Source organism: Oryza glaberrima, chromosome 2 (assembly GCF_000147395.1).
Source record: "Oryza glaberrima chromosome 2, OglaRS2, whole genome shotgun sequence".
Lineage (NCBI taxonomy): Eukaryota > Viridiplantae > Streptophyta > Magnoliopsida > Poales > Poaceae > Oryza > Oryza glaberrima.
Genome location: NC_068327.1, coordinates 20,690,629 through 20,712,935, shown reverse-complemented (window position 1 = coordinate 20,712,935; position 22,307 = coordinate 20,690,629). Strand labels below are relative to the sequence as shown.

The window sequence follows — 22,307 nt, the reverse complement described above, 5'->3', positions numbered from 1 at the left end:
CATCATCTTGGGCAAGCCGGTAATGCTGCGGGAAGTTGTTTGGATCAACTGGTTTGATGATGTCGGCTGCCATCTCATTGACAGCATTCAACACCCTGTGAAAATATCTATTCACAGTAGCGTTGCAATGAACCATACTATTGTTGACGCTCCTCACGGAATGACCACCTGCCATGGCGTACAAAAACATTCCAATTGCTTCCATAGGACATACCTCATAGGTACCATGCAAGTGGAACCTGCTCACAAGGAGATTGTAGAGAGCGTGAATCTGGTCCGCTCTCATCCGAAACATGTTATGGCACTGCTCTGGGTTGTTCATTGTTTCCATAACCCATTGCATGCCCGACTGCTGAGGTACCCGTCTTGGTGCTCGTGTGCTTACATTCCTTTGAAAAGCATCAGCCAACAACTCCATAATTGTTTCATCCTCCTCGCTTGTGTATCCATCTTCAGACCCTGAAGTGTTCCCTGAGGTGGTGCTCATCCTGGTAGGTCATGAAATGGAAAGTTGTTGTAGCATGTACAAAAAAAAAATCATATCTCTGATGTTCATAACATAAATAGTGTAATACAAGTGCAAACTGAGATAATGTTGTTGTTAGTGTATGTGAAAGCAACAAAAAATGCACAATATGAAAAGAAAATTTAGATAATAATCTGAGAGGTGCAGTGACTGTACAATAAATGAAACACAAGTTTATAACTTAACAAAAAATATTGCACATTAGCAGTGATAATTATTCCATTAGAACAACCAACTTAGATTAATACGCAACGTGTGCCGAATTGTTCTTACATCAATACAAATCAACATGCATATAACATAACTATGTTCGATTTAAAAATCGAACACATTATTTCACTAACATAATGATGGAATAAAAAGACAGAGCAACCAACTTCAGCTTCAGTCGCACCAGCAGCAGCAGTCACTCAGTAGCAACTCACAGAGGCACACACAGCACGGCCATAACACACAGCTAACACACAATAGCACTAGCAGAAGCACCATACCCACTCAACACACTGCAGCTCCGTCGGCTCCCCAAGCACCATCATCCCCGGGGTCCCCCCTATCACCCCCATCATACCGTGTACCACCAGGTGGAAACCAACCCCCTGAGCAAGATGGTGGAGGGAAAAATCCTCCACCATTAGGAAACTTCATGGCATAGTGGAACCTAATGTAGTACTCACGCATCTCCGGGGTAATGGCATCACCTAGGAAGAACTCGCAAAAGTATGGGTCACTAAAGAGCAAAACCCCCATGTGGTAAACATCTGAGCTAAATAAGTGTCCATCAGACTTGACCAACTCAATGCATGCACGAGCACTCATAGCCTCACGTTCCCGCTGCTTTTGTGCCTTACTCTCACTAGACTTAACCCTCAGATCAGCGAGCCTATGCAAAGCCTCACCGGTGGAGTCACTGCGGGTCCTTTTGGAACCCCTAGACCCACTAGCCGGTGTTGCTACCCTTTTGCCCCTACCCCTGGTTGGCCTTGACCGTGATGGTGGATCAGGTGACTGTGGCGCATCTGGCACGTCGACAAGGTCCTCAACATCGAGGAGTTCTGCGTTGGCTGGCTGCAACTGCTATTCCAGTTCGGCGCCTGGGACACTTGAACGGTTGCCGACAACACACCTCCCCCTGAAGACAGCATGGTGCTCAGCAATGAATCTGAGAGGTGCATTCCTAAAAGACCTAGCACATTTTCTCATCTGCATTTCAGCAAAAGAGAAACAAACTAGAGTGAACAAGAAGTACACATGCATATATGTATTGCATAAAGTACAGAAGCTACCAAACTGCAAGCACACAGGCATATATGTATTGCATAAAGTACAGTACGATGCACACAACAAGCACACATGGAATGGCTGCAACCTAACTGCCCATAATATTAGCAACAACATAGCTTATCAAGTGGTTGCAATTATCATCAAGTGGTAAGTTAAATAACAAGCTGACATTTTCAGATAATTACGATTGCTATTGCAATATTAATGAAACAACATCAGCAGGGAAGTATTAATTTCAATTTGCTTCAGCTGCATGTAAATATGCAAATGTCATGTGTTATCCAGGCAGTAGTACTACTCCACAAGCACTCACCACAGCTGTGAACAAGTCTCATATGATTCACTAAATTATACCACATGTCATACATTCACAACACTGAATATAACTACTGCAAAGTCCATCTAGCTGCCAAATTAATATGGAAAATGCTTTCAGAGTATTTAAAACATCGAAGTGTGCATATGCATATTACAGATTTGACCAAATATTGCTTAGCACAAAGTATTGTAAAATCAGCAAGGACAATATAACTGAGTATTTGGGTATAACAATCAATTTTTTTGGTGGTAAACAAATGTAGTTGTTACAGCCATTGTTTTATTTCACTAAGGTGGTACTTAACATTATACATGCAGTGAGAAGTGAAGGTGGTGTTCAGTTAATGAGATGAAAGTAGAGGTATGTACTATTGAAATATATTAGCAACTTTTGGAATGTTGTTAACAACACTTGTACTCTAGTTGGTACTACTATATCATCTTTCATTTTATAAATTACCAAAGGTATCATCAAAGGGATGTCTAAGTTCTTAACAATATAATTGCTCACTACAAATTATGTCCTGACAGAATCCCAAGCATGCATATGTGAATCCATTTGATGTGCACTAGGGTTCCCGATCTTCCGAAAGGTTCTGATAAACAACGATTTGGGCGGAGTCGCGACACAAATCGATCTGGCTTCTTGAACGCGCACGCTCTTGAGCCCCGCAATCGCAGCACCACGTCTCCTCTGGTTATCACCCTTGTCGAAACGCGGATGACCTCGCCGAGAAGGCTAATCCCCGTTTGCCAATCGAAGAACACAAACAAGAATGAGATAGAAAACAACCAAAATTGCAGATGAATGATTAAGCTCATGAGTTGGGGTCTTACAAACCGATCTAGCAGCGAAACTGCTCTCGACAGAATAATCTAAGCAAAACCCAAAAACCTAAAGATGGCGGCGGTACTGATATATAGAGTTTAGGGTCGTGCAACCCCCTCTCGATACAACCCTAATGGGTTCCAACACGATACATGGCCCAAAGGCCCAAATACGGTGACGCAGCACCGAGACAGATTCTGGACGTCAACTTGTTCGGTCGATTCCCATTGACTCGGAAAGAATTTGGGTGTGGGACTAGAACCATTGGAAATGTTATCTTTTTAGCTTTCCATCCATATAAAGAACGCCCCAATGCGAGCACGTATGCGACCTGGGCGCCGTTTTAGTGCAGACTGGTCCTGGACTCCGAATTGCACCCGAGGTCAAATTGGTTTGGGCCTCCACCTTGACTTGGACGTCCTCGTGTTGACGAAAAAATTGAACACACCGGCCTAGGAGATCTGCTTAACTCCTATGCATGTCCAAAGATTGATGAGATGCGAGCGTGCCAGTTAGTTTGATCCTACAACTGACAAGATATGCAAATAGTAGATCAAAACAGCCGATCGGCTGACAAGCCGATGGAGTAGTTGCAGCCGATAGCCGATAATAGTCGATGCCGATACCAGCCGATAGCGATAGGGATTAAGCAATCGACTATATGTCCAATGTGGATAATGATATAAAGGCAATCGGCCGATGATGATATAATAAAATAATAATATAATCCAATATAAACCAATCGGCTAGCAATGATATGATAAATAAGTATCGATCCGAAGGTTAAAGCACACATCGGCTAGAGGTCCGATGTCATGAAATCCACAAGATTAGATTAAACAGTGAAACCTTTGTTGTCATCAGCTAAATCCAACTTATATGTATATGCAATCCTTATGAGCCGATGCAACGTCCAGATAACTCACCGGCTAAAACCCCGATGAAACCCTTATTGGCAATCAAGAAGCAGGCTAAAGATTATGGTTCTAAGCACGACTTAGTAGATCAAACTTAACTGATGCAGCACTAAGTATGAAAAGAAACATAATATCTAGACAATCAAGCCGTTGACTGAGTTTTCAGGGTGGTACATGTCTAAGCTAATCTAATCTAGCAATGTGATTTAGCCGATACCGGCAGAAACCCTAAAACGAGAAGCAGCCGATAGAGCTAAATGGATATGCTAAGACTACATTAACATAGACATATGATAAATAGGTAGGCAAATGTATCATCCAAACCAGAGCAATCCAAGAGGTCGAATGTACTGATGCAGCCTTGAACGACACCGACGTAAACGATATAATTGCCTGGGCCGACGGAACATTGGACTTACCCCTTAGCCAGAGATCGAACACCGATGCAGCCCCGCATCAGGTGCCAAGTCCCTCTGGACGATAAAATAAAGTAGAAAAGGTAAAAGTTGGCGATGCGCCGAATTGTATTGATCATGAAGATAGATTACATAGACCCCAGGTGTACATATTTATACCCATGGGTTGATACAAGTCCTTGTCGGACAAGAAAGAAACTTTCTTAAAGATAAAAGGAAAAGATAAAGTCCTTATAGGACACTAAACACACTTTCCTAAAGATAAAAGAAAACTAACAAACTATTCCTAATTAATAGATAACTTGTCATGCCGCATTCTCTTTGAACTCGGTCTCTTCTGGATAAGCTTCCTTTAGTAGATCAATTTCCTTAACCGAATATAGCAAGAATCCGACAACTGACGACTTGACAACTCTCATCGGCTAATCTCAGGACTTCGAAGCCGATGCTGACTCTAAGCCGATGACTACTCCGGGCTTACCAAATTTCGCTGTGAACACCTCGATGATCCTCCATGGCTCTAAGTCTTTCTCCAATGTCACCTTGTCCCCTCCATTGTTCCTAATCACAATATAATCATTAGGTAGCAATCTATTCTCGAATTCATACAAAGAAGAACATAGAAACGAGCTCACCTCTAAATTTAATTGTCGCGCACGAGCTCTTGATATCGGTCTTTGAATGACCGTTGGAGGATTGTTGTGTGTATCCGAGGTAGTGATGTCCACATCACCATTTGTACTTATCAACATGATGACCCAGCTAAAAAATGGTAAATAAGAAATAATCCCTTTTGCAATGATTCTAACACATTGTGAGGTTACCAATTAAATGGATGTAATACACTTGACAACTAACATGTTTGTGTACTTATCATTGCAATCTCCAGGTGTACTTCTCATTGGAAAAAGGCACATTTGTACAGCACACTTGCTAACTTAACAAATTGACAAGCTTACATCTGAAATATTGAATACAGCTATTTAAAATATCTATGTGACTATGTAACTTGCAAAACTAAGTTGCCATGTACATAATACTAGGTTTGAACATTTGCATCTAAAACTAAGTTGGCATGTGCATCTAATGCTAAAATCTGAACATTTGCATCTCAAAGTAAGTTTCAAAACTAAGTTGCCATGTGCATGTAATACTAAGATCTAAATATTTACATGTCAAACTAAGTTAACATTTGCAGCACTATTTGTTCTGAAACTAAGTCTGAACACATGGTTTCGGTAAAGCAAAAAGGAAGAGAAAGGGAGGACTAACCCCTTCCATTGCTTCCCACCACTCTGGGGAGGCGTCAATGCTGCCGGTGTACGGGTTTGTTCCCAGTCCTGTAGCCATCGATTCCAACCATGTCCAGGTCTGGAAACGGCGGCGACAAGCACCTCAGAAGTTCTTCACTTGCTGCTTGCTGACATGCTTCCCTGCCTTGGACAGCATCTTGGCCTGCAAGTTGGCATACCCCTGAGTCTTGGGGCATGACGAAGTGATGTTGCGAGCTTCTATTTCCTCCATGCAGCTTTCCAAGAACGCATGGAGTTCGTCCTCAGTCCAGTGAGTGTGACCTCCGCCGGCCATCTAAGCACACAAATTGAGCATACCAAAATAATCATGAGGAAACACAAATAGAGCAAGGTATTACCTTTCTTAGTTTGTCCGATTCGAGGAGGTCCTAGTCCAGCGAGCGTGCAACCTTCTCTGGGGTGAGGCGGCGGATGAACTGCCGGACGGCTTCGGGGGACTTGGCAGCTACGGAGGAGAGTGCACGAGCGACAAGCTCCACATCGTCTTGTGCAGTGGCTCCGGATGCAGCGTCGAAGAGGTAAGATTTGGTCGAATCTTCGCTCGATTCCAGCTCCACGGACTCCTCTCCCAGCTTACCGACGTCGATGGGCGACGCCGAAGAAGGGGAGGAGCAGATCAGAGGTTCAGCGGCCTCAAATTTCCTCTTGGTTCCTCTTGCAGCCATTTGCGACCGAGGGGTCTCTAAAATAGGAGGCCTCGGCTCTTCAATGGCGCATTTTCGAAATGAATGTGGCCGTCGTCGATGCAGACCCACTGTATTGCACGAGATCGACGCAGCGATTGATCAAATCATCCTGCAAGGCTTCACGAGCGCAGCAGGAATCGATGCCTCGATGCCCAATGCCTCGTTGATGCAGACTGTCTTCCACGAGATCGACGCAGCGATTGATCAAATCAACCTTCAAGGCTGCATGACCGCAGCAGGAATCAATGCCGCGTAGCCCGGACGCGGCTGGAATCGCTGCCGCCTACTGCGCACGCCGCGCCCCTTTGCACTCGATGTGGTATCCGATTCCCCTCGATGCGGTCTCCAAGAGCCTGCTCACGAGTTGTCGATGTCGATCGGCTGCACGGCACCTATGGCAAGGCGCAGCGGCCGCTGCTCCGCACGGCACGCCGATGCTCTCCTCCTCCGCCTCGACGACCGCTGGTCCGTGCTGTGCACTCTTACGGGAAAGGGAATGGGGTGAACTGCTGGACAATGGGGTGAGCTGCCCCTTGTGTCGACTTCACGACATAGGGAGGAAGGAGAAGACGGCGCGGTGACGGACGGCTGCCGTAAGGTTCACGTCAACAACGGCGTCAAACTCCCACACCTACATCTACAGGAAGCATTGAGCCCAAGACAACATTAGTCTACAGTGACGACTCCAGTAGCCCATCCAAGCCCATCGAACTATGCACTTTAGAACGCAGCCTTAACCGTTCATATCCGCGTGTAGTCAATGTGCGCGGTGGAGGCAGGGATTATGGCCCCTACACCCCACTAGACAACAAGTTGCTTCAGTAAAAATTACTTCCTCCGTTTCACAATGTAAGTCATTCCACCATTTTCTACATTTATATTGATGTTAATGAATCTAGATCGATATATGTTTAGATTTATTAACATCAATATGAATGTAGAAAATGCTAGAATGACTTACATTGTGAAACGGAGTGAGTAATTGTCACCACTTATTTTCTTTCGAGCAAAAGTAACAAGGTTAGCACATATCTTTACGTATACCTCCTCTACAATCCGGCACTTATTGTGCATTTTTTTGGGAGTAGCTATACTTATGACGCCATATTTTTCACCAAAAAATAGTCACCATGTATTTATATTGTAAGTCCCTAAATTACATATGTAATTTTAGTGTACTTACAATGTAAGTTTCAAAATTACATATGTAAGTTTCTAAATTACATATGTAAGTTCAATGTAATTACAATGTAAGTGCAAGACAACGTCTATATTTTACATTGTAGATTACATATATTTATATACTATACAGATCCATATGAGTAGAACCATCAAAAGCTTAAACTAATGAAGCATGTTAAGTTTTAATTAATCGATTAATCGTGTAATGACAGCCGAGAAATGCTAAGGACCTGAGTGGACTAAACAACATCTGACGGTCAGAAATTCGACTGTAATCAGCCATAAAATATGGCGACATCATTTTAGCAAATCCGTTTTTTTTTTTTTGCGTTGCGAGTTGAGCTATAGCGCTGGCTTTGCCTCTATCCGAGCCTGTCATGGGCCTCTTGGGCCTGCGTGACTCCAAAACAGCACGCTTTTTGTTTGCAAAAGGAATAAGTTCACCGGAGGTATCTCAACTTAACAGCGAGATTTTTTTCCCTTAACCACGAAACCAAAAATGTATACCCCTAAACTCACACAAACCGTTCAATACCACGAGAAGAGTGGGAGAGAGAAGAGGGAAGAGTGGGGAAGGATTTTTTTTTTTGACATGTGGGTGCCAAATAGACCTCACATTACCCAAAACCGGTTTCAATACTACTTAGGGCATACCGGGTAGTAAGCAATAAATACACTCTTACTACCTGGTATTAAGCATTGTGGGGCTAGTACATAACTACAACCGGGTCATACCCCTACTGCCGGAAGCAAGGAAATAGAATATGCATGTACACAGTGTTTTCTGACAGCAAAAGCATTGCTTCTCCCAACCGTTGCATGCATGCTCTGTCCTTGCTACGATTTTTATTACCCCATGGACCCCACCTTATTACCAACTCACAGATATAAGCAATGTGGAGCATGTCTCCCTCTATTACCGTCTGTCATCTGGGCCCACGTTAATACCGATGTGGATAGAAAACATTGCTGATGCCCTTAGGACTAGGGATACCTCGTACACGGTTTTGCGGTTAAAGGATGCGATTGGAACTTGAGGATGCAAATTTCCCCCAGTTCCCTGATCAATGATGGGCTGCTTCAAGTGGGCCGAGCCCATCCGGCCCATACAGCTCCCTCCCTCTATCCCCCTTGGCTGGCTGGCATACACAGCTACACACGGAAACGGCCGCCGAACAAAGCGAACAACAACTACTAGTCGTCTCGTCGTGCTGCGCACTCGCCCCATCGACGAGAGATCGCCTCCGCCTCGCACCCGCCGGCGCCGGCGCCGCCTCCTCCTCCTCCTCCTCCTCCCGCCGTTCCACCGCCGCGCCTCTTCCCCGCCCCGATCGGCTGCCGCCGCCGCAGCTGCTCGCCGCCTCGTTTCCAACTCCCAAGGTGCGCCGCGAAGCCGACTCCCTCCCCCTCGATCTCCTCCCGGAACGAGCCACACACGGTCTCTCGTCCTTAGATATGGATCGGACGCCGCGAGTTCGTGATTGGCCGCCGATTTCGGTGCGCGCGCGCGCGTCGGGTTTTTTCGAAGCCGCCGCCGCCGCCGCCCGCTTTTCCTTTTCGTTTCCCGTGGCAGTGAGCGAGCTGTGCCTACCCTTTTTTGTTTGGGAGCAAAAGGAAGCTGAATTTTCGCAAATTTTTTGCCGTAATGCGTCCCCTTTTAAGTAATACTGTTTCTGGCTACTGTAATTTCTGCGATTTGTCAGTTAGCTCGATTCCCAGCTTGCGCGATCCTCATCTGATCTCTCTTTCTCCCAAATCGTCAACCTATAGGAGCAGTATCCAGGCATTCGGATCCCTCATGGCCCCCGAGATCTCCGCTCTGATGCTAGCCGCAGCTTAGGGGGTCCGATGGCTGCCTGTGCTGCTCCTCCAGCTACAGGCCGCCTTCGATCCGCGGTTCCGCCTCGCGAGGAGCCTCGTTTCGGTGGCTGGATGCAGGGCTGCAGGAGATCTCCCTCTTTAAGTTTCCCGCAGAATCATGTTTCCACCGGTGCCCCCAACGATCTTTTGCCCTGCACCATTACGCGCAGCTTGTTTAGCCACCAATGCGGCCGTAGCCATCTCGCAGTCATGAGGGCTGAAGGTTCACATTATATATTTTTTATTTCCATGAAGGATGTTAGCCTGGAGCTTATTTCTATAATTTCTTTCCATAAAAATTGTTTGTTATCTATCTCTGGTTATTTCTAATGTGGGTGTGGCTAATATGTTTATCCCTTGTCATCCCAGTATCTTGACACTATCCATAATACATATTATATAGATCAAAGCCATTAACCTATTAGTTTCTGGCCCTTTGATTTTTCATTACACTTCAGTTTGCTAATTCTATTATTATTTATATCAGGGCATTCCTCCATGGGTGGGGCAAATGACTCAAGTCCATCATCTAAACTTCACACAAGACTGAGACTATGGGAGTTCCCAGACCGCTATGTATTTGAGCCGATTGATGGTCTTGCTGACTTGTATCTGTCAGCTAACCGTTCTGATGGTTCAATGAATCTAGTTGAAGAGTTGCCACCACGTGACTCTTCTACAAAACCAAAATGTCAAACAGTGTATGGTGTGATAGGAGTTCTCAAGCTTTCAGTTGGATCATATTTTTTAGTGATAACAGGCCGTGATTGTGTGGGATCCTACTTGGGACATGCAATTTTTAAAGTGACAGGACTAAAAGTTCTCCCCTGCAGTAACTCGCGTAGCACTTCTGGCAATCAGGTCAAGCAATACTTATGCCTTCACAGTTTTATATAGCTTCCATCTATTTTTCAATTAATGATTTGAGTAAGCTGTTGGCAGAGTAAAATGGAAACAGAATTTTCAGAACTCCTGCATGCTGCAGAGAAGACTATAGGCCTGTACTTCTCATATGATATCAACTTAACACTTACGTGAGTATCCTTCTTGTCAAACATAGTCACATTCTAGTGTCTTATAGTCAAAGCTTACAACCTCTTGTTGCATACTTGCATTGAGGATTTCCAGCATAGTATGCAATTCTATGCATGGGGTTCTTCTATTTTAGTAGATGGCATTCTCTATTTATTTTTACAGTCCACCTGTGCTATCATCTTTCATTTAATTCTCTTCTTCTGTTTTTGGCTTATTGCTACAGCATGCTTATCTATGTTTCCTTCTATTCCAGTTTGCAGAGGCTACATAATCTTGGTGATGAGTTCAAATCCCTTCCGCTTTGGAGACAGGTTTGCTGCCTTCACCATTTGGAACCTTTTAGTTCTAGAGTTTGTTTATACCCATAGGGTCTGAGCTTTCTCCATTGTTCTTGTAATCCCTGATCTTTTGCTGCCTATACTTTACTGCTGTGGTGCCAAAAGCTACTTCTTGTTCACTTCATCTTTAGCTATCAGTTTACACATCTGATGTAGAAATATGGACATAAACTAAACCAGTCTGATTTTTAATTCCAATTCCCGGACACAATTTGTAATGGTTGATTATTTTGACATTTATGAAAAAGGGAAATTAATTAACAAAGAAGTCAGAAGAGGTTGCATATTGGCCACTTGTATTTATGTGTTTTGCCATCATGGTTCAAGAAGGCGCTAGGCCCTAGAGGGTCAGCAGGGCCGGCGCCTAGGCGTCACTTAGCTAGCATCTAGGTCCAACATGACTTGTGAAATCCAAGCAATTAGCCAGCATATTACATATAAATGTTAGACAGTAGGACATTAAATTAGCAGCTAAAGGAGCCCACATGGATGGTTAGCTGCCCAAGGCCACTCCCAATGGGAGTTTCGTTCTCACTAAATAGAGTGCCATGTCAATATTTTTTATGATGTGGCAAGGAATTGATGAAGAGATTAAGGGCCTGTTTGGGGGAGCTTTATATTCTGAGAAGCAGCTGTTTGGTAGCCAGCTTCTGCGAATCTGGAAAAGCTCTGAAACCCAGCTTCTCCAGCTTCTGGCTTCTTAGCTCATTTTTCAGAATCTGTAACTACATATTCTCAGAAGCTGTGGACTGTTTGGGGCAGCTTTTAGGAAAAGCTGCAGCTGGGACAAGCTCCCCCAAACAGGGCCTAAGAGAGAGGTGGAATGGGTTTCATCAAGATGAAACTATGTGTACACTATGTCCAATATCTGTTGTCTCTTGCATGTATTGCCTAGGAAACAACAAAATGAAAAAAATGCATCGTATGGGCTGTTTCCACAATCAACTAAGGGTATGTTTGGATGCTCAGGTAAGTTTAGCTATAGCTCGAATGGGCAAACTAGCTCATTTCAGCTATGCTCATTTCAACTAGCTCATTTCAGCTATTGCTGCTCTTGCCGAAGCACCATATTTGGTTTCCTTGCTTTTACCCCATGTTGAGAAACGGCTATCAGTTTTTCCCCTCACGTATGCACTTCTTGCCGATGAGAGAGAGCCAATTCGGTTCTCATGGCTGAGCAAGGTTTTTCTTGCCCATCAAGGCTAGCTTGTCCCTCAAAGCTAGGATATTTCATCGGTACCAAACACCAAGCCTGGCTAGGCTAGGCTAGAAAATCTTTAGCCAAGGATCCAAACACGGGGGATGCTAGCGCGCGCGTGCGCGCCAGGGAAAGGAGCCGGTGCGTGCGCCAGCCGCGTCCCTACACGTTTCTTTTTTTTTTTCTAGATCTCCTATTTTAACGTCACTTTTTTGTTTCCTTTCTTAAACCGCTTCTTTTTTTCCAGATTTTTTTAATCGCTTCTTTCTTTTCCACACGCGCGCATGATTTTTTTTGTGATATTTTATAAATTCAATCTTTCGCCTTCAATATCAGTTGAGAGTTTTGAATTTGAGTTGAAAAGTTTCTAAAATTTAAGTTTAATGTTTTGAATTTTGAGATGAAAGTTTTCAAATTTTGTCAAATATTTTGAATTTTGAGGTGAAAGCTTTTAAATTTGAGCTAAAAGTTTTCAAACCTGAGTTAAGTTTTCAAATCTTGACTTGATTTTTTTAAATTTGAATTGAAAGTTTCAAATCTTTAGTTGAAAGTTTTCAAGTCCGAGTTGAAAGTTTTCAAATCCGAGTTGAACATTTTCAAATCCGAGTTGAAAGTTTTTAAATCCGAGTTGAAAGTTTTCAAGTTTGAATTGAAAGTTTTCAAATCTGAGTTAAAAGTTTTTAAATCTTGACTTGAAAGTTTTCAAATATTGACTCCTACTCTTAGACACTTGTGGTAGTTAACGGCCCAAAAAAAAAAAGAAAGAAAGAAACACGGCTGTTGCGCCTACCGAAAAAAAGGAAAAAAAAAGAAAAAACAAGCACGCAGGCTTGGTCGTAGGAGGACCCGCCACGTGGCACGCTCGCGACTTGGAGAAGTCGCGTGTACGCGCGAATTAGGATTCCTGTCCAAATGCACCCTAAATGTTTTGTTGCTTATTTGGCATTCTTGGAAACATAAAAATGAAACCTTCCACTAGTAATGATCTAATGCCTAATTCAGGTGGCTACCTGGCACCTAGAGCCGATTTGTATAACACTGTTTGCCATTTGAGCGCCTGGAATTTTATTTTTGCTTCTGCTGCTTCTATAGTCCGGTAATTGCTGCACAATCATCTTGCCATCTAGGAAAACATAGATCCCATCTAGGAACACTGGAGCTTTAATAGCATTTGTTTTAAAGACCTGTCTTGTCCCCAAAAAGTAGCATGCTGTGGCTTAAGTTAAAACTTTCAGTAGTTAAGCATGAAAAATGTAAAGAGTGCTAAATTTTTACAGAGTAACATACTACAGTACTTTTTTTTTTCCACTGGGGAGTTAAGTACTGTTGAATTAACATTTTATACTGTGAAACATCCATCTTGCACTGTCCTTTTCCACAAAGGCTCAAAATGGGTCATATGTGACAATAATTCTGTAAATATCTCCTTTTTTAATCATATACCATATGTATTTTACTTTCAAGACTGGGGCAATTCCTTATTTTGAATTTTAAATTTATAAGCTATGCCTTGAACTTGTATACAGTAGCTTCTTAAAGCAACAACATAGTGCTGCTATGTCAAAAGTTGCTCGTGCTAAATGCCTAAAAGCACAACAGATTAAACATGTAAACAAAAAATTCCTGTGCCTTTTCAAATCTATATTGCACAGGTGAAATAATTACATTCTTTACAGGCAGAACCAAGATTTCTATGGAACAGTTACTTGCTGGAACCTCTAATTGAGAACAAGGCAAGAATTAAATTTGAAGCTTACTGATTTCATAGTTTTGAAGAATTAAATAACTGATACTTGCAAAGTGTATTGATTGTTTCTTTCTTCCTTAACAGCTGGACCAGTACTTGTTGCCAGTCATTCAAGGCAGTATCCTTTGTTTGTCATATGACATTTCAATTTGGTCACTGTCAGAGATGCAATATAATAATATATTATTATTTGAACTTGAATCACCTTCCCTAGGGTCATATGTCAATATAAGTCGCAGACACTTAACTGAATATCAGGCTTTCAGAATATCCATGCAGAAGTTGGATCGGAGAAGGTAAATGTGACCCTGATTGCACGTAGGTGCACACGGAGGATAGGTGAGAATCATCAGTGATCAGAATAAGTTCACATGTTCTCTTCTGCTTATTGTCACTTGAAAATATTTTTTTTATGTATTTGATTATTTTTTCTAATTTTTATTACATCCTGGCTCCTTATTTTTGAGAAACTCACTGGCATATGAGTAGATTTAATTACAGTTGATGAGTTTTTTTTTTAACTAAAAGGTACACGAATGTGGAGACGTGGAGCTGACCCAGAGGGTTATGCTGCCAACTTTGTTGAATCAGAGCAGATAATGGAATCAAAAGGGTTCACAGCATCCTATGTACAAGTAAGTTTCTTAGGATAGTTTAAAACCAACCAATCTGCCTTTATATTAATTTGTGAGTTGCAATTTCATCAGTAGGTTATTACTATTTTCTTTTTACCACATTCTAATACCTTGACAAATTAATGTGCTTTTAGGTTCGAGGGTCCATACCATTCTTGTGGGAGCAGATTGTTGATTTGACATATAAACCTAGCTTTGACATTGTTAGACAAGAGGAGGCGGTGAGCTCACTCAATTTATTCCTTGTTTTTTGTTGACTATGTCACAATTACTAAACTATACATTTTCAATGGCTTTCTGTGTTATACTAACCCAGCATGGTTAGTTGTTTCTCTGCAATGCAACCTAAACTTTTTCCTTTTGTTTTAATTTGTCTTTGGCTTCTTTCTTCAGCCACGCATACTTGAGCGGCACTTTCATGATTTACAGAAGAAATATGGAGCTGTATTGGCTGTTGATCTTGTCAATACAGTAAGTATCGTGCCTTTAAACTTTGGAATCACCTTGTCTTTCGTATTTTTTTAGAACTAAGTATATTTACTTGCTAAAATGTCACCACATTTGATTTTGCCACTACCCAAGGTGTCTATCATACAAAATCAGATTCTTGTTTATTTTAGGATTGATCTTCAATATTGGTTCTGCCCAGTTCCATGCTATTCTGTTGATTGGGCGTACTATTACTATGTTCCTGGGAATAGAACCAAGCTATTACTTTTACCTTGATTTTATGCATAGACATTTCATGATTTTATCTAAAAAGTGCAATATGATTTTGTTATATTTTTTGTTTAAGTTAGAGGATGCCAATTATTCTGATATTCTAGTTTGTTGCTTTATCCTTTTAACAACATGGCTGTTCATCCTTTAATTTTAATTCCGATTCCTATATACAGCACGGTGGTGAAGGTCGCCTCCATGACAGATATGCAAAATCTATTGAACCTATTCTCAGTGAAGACATAAGGTAGCAATTTCTTTTGCCCAAATGCAGTGTTCTCCAAACATATATTACTGTAGTTAACATATCTATCAATGCGTGCACTTGCAGATATGTGCATTTTGATTTCCATCGAATCTGTGGTCATATTCACTTTGAGCGCCTTTCTCAGCTCTACGATCAAATTGAAGATTATCTCAAGAAACATAGGTATATTTTTGGCAGATACATTATAGAGTGCTCCATTTGATCTGTTTATCATTTTCTGGCCTCAGTGCCCATGACATGTATTTTGGTGTTACTTAATTCATTGCTTTTTCCCTGCATTTGTTTGCTGTCTTTTTTTTTTCTGTTATTGGGTTTCATTCGCTAAGCAACCCCCCAAAATCATTAGGCTATTTACCACGTGACTACACATGCTTTCAAATGAATGCAGAGTCAATTTTTGGTGCACTAGTTCTTGACTCTTGGTTTGGCATATGAAACTTCTAAAGCAGACACTTGCATCATGTTACTTTATTTAGCAAACAATTGGTTCTGTTACTACTTCTGAGTTTCAGTCATCTGAATATTGGTTGATTACTCAATCACTGTGCAGTAATACCTATACATTAAAAACACAAATACTCCAGCAGTATGTAGATTATTTTCGTGCACTGAATTCTCTGGCATAGTAGGCAAAGGGAAGAGCAATAGTCACTTGTGTTAGTCATACTGTTTTTAAGTCCTTGTTTAGGTGTTTTAGCATCCGCTCCCCTCCTCTCTTTTGCTCTATTAACAGAAAGAAAGGGGAAAAAGTTCCAGGTCTGAGATTTTCAGTACATCTCTGTACTATCCCAACTCTCTTATGCCTTTGGACAGAGCATTTTCATTACTATGGAACATGGTGGATATATTTTCTCCTTCTTGATCTTGCTAATAATGTTATGGGTTAGGTATTTCCTTTTGAATGGTAAAGGTGAAAAAATTGAGGAGCAGACTGGCACTATCAGGACAAATTGTGTCGATTGCTTAGATCGCACCAATGTAACTCAGGTATATACTGTCAAGTATAGTTTTTGTTGCACGTCAAATTTAATTGTAGATATTGTGAACACTTATGGTTACTGGATAATTTACCTACCATGTTGCACTGTAGTAGCTAATTCTTGATAGTTTCTCTTCCTTCTTTTGAGATCTGTGTGGAAGACAATGTTTTTTTAAATAAGTGGCATTGCTCTTTTTTTAGACTATTACAAACCTAGATGTGCTGCCAGATAGATCTACAACCTGAGTTAACTTGTCATTTTGCAGTGGGTTGTCTCATTGGATTTATCTAAATCAAATCCAAACTGTTGGACTTAATATATATTGATGTACACTTAAGGACTGGCTTGAGTTACTTTGATTTGCTGGTTGATGTATTCTAGAACATAACCTATTGACTGATGTAGTAAGATCACATGCCTCAAAGGGAAAAGCCACTTCAGTTACTCCTAAGTATCTAATTGCAGTCAAGTAGACTAGGTTAACTTCAAAGTATAATACTTAATACTTATCCGTCGTTTATTTATGTCTTATTTCCCCCTCTTCCATGGAGTTTTCACTTTACCAGAATTCTGATTATCAATATGATGACTAAACAGAGCATGATTGGAGGAAAGATACTAGAAAACCAACTTCAGCGAATAGGGGTTCTCGGTGTTAATGATACGATAAGCAACCATCCAGCTTTTGATGCAAAATACAAAGTTTGTGAGTTGTTCATGTTCACTAACCCTGGTTCTTCTTGTTTGTATTCCTCATGCTTGTTTGTATCTCCTATGCTTCTTCTTGATGCAAAATACTCTTGTTCAGTATGGGCCAACCATGGAGATTCAATAAGCACTCAGTACTCTGGAACTCCGGCATTGAAGGGCGATTTTGTTCGGTAATTCCTAAATAGAAAAACTGCCTTTTCTTCATTTCCAAAGTGCAGCACATTTACTGGAACAGTGTTACTGGAAGTTCATGGTGAACAGTATTACTGGAAGTTCCTTCTTTGTTATCAAGAGAAAGAACTAATTCCAGCTTACATCAGAAAAGGAAAATCATAGTGATTGTTATCACCTTGAGTCTGTTCACATCTGAGCCACTTATGTTTTGTGTGGAACTTGGAAGTTTTAAGAGTTTCAATGGGCTATCATGAAGTTGATGTCCTTTTACTATTCTTGCTGAAATGTCTCCATACTTGTGGGCAACCAAATACCCTATGGGTTGTAACTGATTTCCAGCATGCTAATAACCATCAGTGAAAAAAGGCCTAAGATAGTACCAGATCCCATGACGGGCTAACATTACTAAGTAGTATACATGCTCTTTTGGGGCACGCATAAGTTTGTGCTGCTAAATTTATGCTCGTTTTTCTTTCATATTCTGATATTGACAAATAAAATGCGGCAGCATAATTTATTACTTGTTTGTTTGTTCCCATATTTAACAATTGTTTTTGTTTTATTAGGTATGGGAAGAGAAGTACCCAGGGAATTCTGAATGATCTGTGGAATTCACTTGCTAGATACTACTTGAATAACTTTGCAGATGGCACTAAACAGGTAAATGACTGACTTTGCATGAAAATCAATAAATCAGAATGACCAAAACAATGAACCCCATTCACCGCTAATATGCCAGCTTATTTTCTTGTGAATTTCTCACTTAATCGTGATAGACCATTAGTCATGCAAACATCCTCAAGCAATAGTAAGCATTGCTTTTGGATATTGGTAGTGCATTGGAATGTTTACGTGGTCACTCATTTGCCATTTCACCAGCCCTAGAAAAATTTAAACCAAGCTAGAGCATTGCCTTATTATTTTTCTGTTGTTTTTTATAGGATGCCATGGATCTACTTCAAGGACATTACATTATATCTGTTAGCCGCGACATGGCAGGTCCAAGCAAAGCAGGACTTCTAGAGAATTATGCGGTGGGTACATTTTTGCTGTAGTGTATAATTGCTCTTTTATACTGACACATGAATTGCTACTGGGAAAGCCTTCTTTGTTACCCTGGCAAACACTTACGACTAGGCACATGTGCGTAGGAACTTACTCTATAGTCTGTATGTATGAGAAACTGTTGGATCAGTTATGGACTGTATTTTGTATCTTTCTCCAATGGGATAAAGCTCTTAATTGCACAATTCTTATTTTGCAGTCCTTCCGCCTTGCTTTTGCATTGGTTATGGGAGCTCTTATGTTCATGATGATGTCACTAAGACAAGGTAAGATTTCTGTGACTGTTGAAGCAGACACAGTGGAGTATATTTAACAATTGTTTTCTTAACAGATATTTTTCTTAGGTTTATTTGCACCGTGTCAGGCAGCATTTCCTCTGCTCTCTGTGCATATTACATTACACAAAGAACTCTCTCTTACAATTCTTGGTTCCTTTAGGTTCACCCATCTGCAAAATAATTTTGCTATATATTGTTGCCAGTTTTTTAGTATGCAACCTTTTCTTCGCTCTGATGTCATGCCCAGTGCGATTTGCAAGGCATAGTTGTGCACGAAAGATGGGAGACTTTGTCCAGGTCCTGACTCCTGACAAGGAGTGACATTGCTGGTAATTCAAGAAGTAACAGAAAAAAAGCACGTAAAAGAGAGATGCACTTAGGCAGTTAGGAATGGAGGAGGACAAGTGACAAGGATATACATATTTCTTCCTTAATTTATTGATGGTCACTGATCCTTGTTTAGGATCACACTTCCAAGCCCAAACATGGATACCTAACACAAGTCCCATTTCTGGTCGTAACTCACCTAATATATCCCACTTTCCTATATCTCAAAAACTCAAACTCAGTAAACAAGATAGCTAGTCATAAAATTCAAATCCAAGTTACTTGGATTTCTGCTGATATGATGCTATGCTACGCTTGTAAAACTGAAAAAAAGTAAAGTTGCATAGGCTAATACTGCTGGGTGCTGACTATTTTTTCTTCTTTTGCATGTTGCAAAACATGAGGTAAGGTGGTTTAGAACGTTGGGGCTTATTTACATTGGTTTTGATAGCATGACTGAAATTTGAACCGCTCTTATAATTGAGGATGGCATTGGACATGTATCACAGTTGAGTAAAATAAATTTGTTTCAAGTTATAACCATCCGAATACATATGTACTTTCTCAAAGAAGATTTTGGAGTCACATTATATTTTTACTATATAATGGGAATATATGTGCAGCTAATTAACTGCTTCAATATCTCTGCAGCCAGGAATGATGTTCGCCATTTAGTGTTGTCACTTCTATGGGCTGGTCTTTGCATTGGCATCACACATTTTGTCAGAGCCAATGGTCGGGTGTTCACCAACAGACCTCGTTTTTATCAGTCGCGCCATTGAAGCAAAACAACCACTTTACACGGACACTGAGCTGCCTCATAGGTTATCATTTTTCATCAGACAGTCAGCACCTTGTTTCATATGAAGATATATTGGTCGCATTTTTTGCTGGGAATTTGACCCTCCCCTATATTGTAATGAGTTTTATTTTCCATTTTTGTAACAAGTTTTTTTTTTCCTTTTCCTTCTCATTGTTTTGATTTCCAGCCATCTTTTGGGGCATCACGTTCACGATTCTGTTTGACTTAGCAGTATATAATTCAATACACCTCCTGGTACACTGTTTCATCGACAACAACTATATTTGACATATTTTTCTTGCAAGGATTAATTATGTTCAAATTCCAGAATGGATTACTGATCAGTAAAAAATATGTTTGCACAGTTTTTCAAGATCCAGAGATTTTGTGGTATCTGCACCTGTGCCCCCCTTTTTACATAATTCGCTATGTATCCAGAGCTATCCGTCAGTTCCATTTCAAGCTTATGTCTGGAATACTTGTAAATACTTCAAGCTTATGTTCCATCGTTATCTCATTTGTGCCTTAGCTGTAGATATCTCATTTGTAACTGAGGCATGCTAATCTGACTTGAAACTCAATTCCAACGACCATTTGTGCACTGCACAACCTTCAATCAATGAGCCATTTATTTTTTTCATTGCCTTGTGCCTAACAGCTGAAGCATTGCATCCTTTTCCCTTCTTTGTGACACTAGGCATTGCAAGATTGTGTCAGTACTCACTTAGTAACTTCATTCTTGCATGTGACTAGGTAGGTATGTATATGTTGTTTTTGCACCTTTTGCACACAAATTTTCACAATTTGACCCTTTGCAAAAACTATTTTTACAAATGAACCGCTGCCAAAACTTATTTTAAATCTGACCCTTTTGCTCAACGCCAAATCGTGTGGCGCTGAACTTAGACACCTCAGCGCCAAATAGCATGGCGCTGAATGTACGTTGGCACGCTGACTTATCTCCCATCCGCCGTGGCACGGCATTCAGCGCCAGCTGACGTGGCGTTGAGGTGTCTAAGTTCAGTGACAAATGATTTGGCGTTTAGCAAAAGGGTCAGATTTGAAATAAGTTTTGGCGGCGGTTCATTTGTAAAAATAGTTTTTGCAAAGGGTCATATTGTCAAAATTTGTGCCTTTTGCAGGTATCAGCTGTGTCGACTTCTCCAGAATCTGCCCTGCGGCCTCCACTTGATGTCTGCTGCCTTGGGTGACAAGTACCCTTCTCCTGTTCTACCGGTTAGTTTTCCTTGGCCTTGACACAATGCCTGTATTCCACTGTCATGCCACTCTCCCCTCCTGTCCTGCACTGCACGGTGGTCTGGTTGTGGTTGCTGGTTTGGCTGGTGACTTTAGTTTCTGATAACTCTGAACTCTGAAGTAGAAGCAAAGACAGACAGGACAAGGACAAGATATGTCTACTTCAGTTCGCCATTGCTGTCCTCTCACATCGTCGCATTCTTTCCTTCCCATCACCTCAGCCTCCTCCTCGCCGGCATCGGCATTGTCCTCTTGATCTTGTCGATCGATGGAGATCGCGGCGGCGGCGAGCCGTGCCGTGGTGGACACCTCCCGGCCGTTCCAGTCGGTCAGGGAGGCCGTCGAGGTGTTCGGCGAAAGGTGCCTCAGCTCCACCAGCCGGGCGAGCAGCGAGTCCGCCGGCGGCGGCGGCGGGAGGCCGTCGCCGCCGGCGGTGCTGGGCTGCCTGAGGAAGCTGGAGGCGGAGCTGGCCGAGGCGAGGGGCGAGCTGGAGCGGCTGCGGCAGAGGCAGTCGCACATGGAGACGGCCGTGTCCAGCGTCGCCGCGCAGCTCAGCACCGGCCTCGCCATCCTCTCGGCCGGCGCCGCCCGCGGCAAGGGCAAGGAGCTCGCCGTCGTCGACATCGACGTCGACCTCGGCGGCGGCGGCGGCAGGGTCCGCAGCGACCGGTGGGACGAGAGCCGCGCCGAGGAGTGGATGGCGGCGAGCCTGGAGTACCTGCCCAGCCTGTCGGAGGCGCTGGCCATCAAGATGGTCGACGACGATCGCCACCTCGGAGAGAGGAGGCAGGGGAATGCGAGGAAGAAGAACACCAAGAACGCCATGAACAACAAGAAGAAGCAGCAGCAGAAGAAGAATGGCGTCTCATTTGTTGGAAGAATCTTCTCATCAAGGAAAGATAAATCCAGGTGATGAATGCGATTATCATCCATATATGCTACTGTGCTTTGTCCATATATATATATTAGTTTCCTCACTTTGTGTGTCTTGTTTTGAATAGTTCATAAGCTGCATGCTGCAGTAGCTGCAAAGAGTGCGAGGACTTCTTTGGGAAAGCAGGAATTTTGCATTAATTAGTTCAAATGCTATGAAATTTCTCTAGAAGTTTGTATGTTACAAATGAGCCCTAAATGTCCCTGTTGGAATGCAGGAATTCTGTAGAAATTTTTCGAAACGGAAACACGGATTAAACAGTTTATACTGTGTTCGGTTTCCCAACAAAATTTCTTCGGAAATCCCGCGTTCCAATCGGAATTGTGAGTTTTGACTCTTTCATCTAATTGGAGTGAGCTTTGTGACTCTTTGGTGTGTTCTTTCTATGAGCAAAGCTCATGTTTGGTTTCTGAACAAGTTGGTTGGCAGGAGGTATGCCAATTTTTAAAGAAATATTATGGTTTTTGTCAGCCCAGGCAACCAAATTTGTGGGAGTATCACAGCTACTGA

At 42.0% G+C, this 22,307-nt stretch overlaps 2 protein-coding genes and 1 pseudogene across 2 annotated transcripts; 2 read left to right on the top strand and 1 right to left on the bottom strand.

The window, feature by feature from the left end:
• Positions 1 to 999: 999 nt before the first annotated feature.
• On the bottom strand, positions 1,000 to 6,811 carry LOC127764810 (uncharacterized; annotated as a pseudogene).
• Positions 6,812 to 8,635: 1,824 nt separating this feature from the next.
• Positions 8,636 to 19,910, top strand: LOC127761559 (phosphoinositide phosphatase SAC7-like). The gene is made up of 19 exons (XM_052285873.1): positions 8,636 to 8,848; positions 9,816 to 10,189; positions 10,271 to 10,362; positions 10,617 to 10,674; positions 13,576 to 13,632; positions 13,731 to 13,764; positions 13,905 to 13,985; positions 14,175 to 14,281; positions 14,416 to 14,502; positions 14,675 to 14,752; positions 15,178 to 15,248; positions 15,333 to 15,431; positions 16,157 to 16,256; positions 16,847 to 16,955; positions 17,058 to 17,130; positions 17,701 to 17,794; positions 18,076 to 18,168; positions 18,399 to 18,465; positions 19,456 to 19,910. The coding sequence occupies exons 2-19, from the start codon at positions 9,827 to 9,829 to the stop codon at positions 19,584 to 19,586; spliced, it is 1,794 nt and encodes a 597-aa protein (XP_052141833.1). The 5' UTR covers positions 8,636 to 8,848; positions 9,816 to 9,826; the 3' UTR covers positions 19,587 to 19,910.
• Positions 19,911 to 20,756: 846 nt separating this feature from the next.
• LOC127761561 (uncharacterized) lies at positions 20,757 to 22,269 on the top strand. Its single transcript, XM_052285875.1, has 2 exons — positions 20,757 to 21,772; positions 21,865 to 22,269. Exons 1-2 carry the CDS (start codon positions 21,132 to 21,134, stop codon positions 21,869 to 21,871), a joined length of 648 nt encoding a protein of 215 aa, XP_052141835.1. The 5' UTR covers positions 20,757 to 21,131; the 3' UTR covers positions 21,872 to 22,269.
• Positions 22,270 to 22,307: the final 38 nt, after the last annotated feature.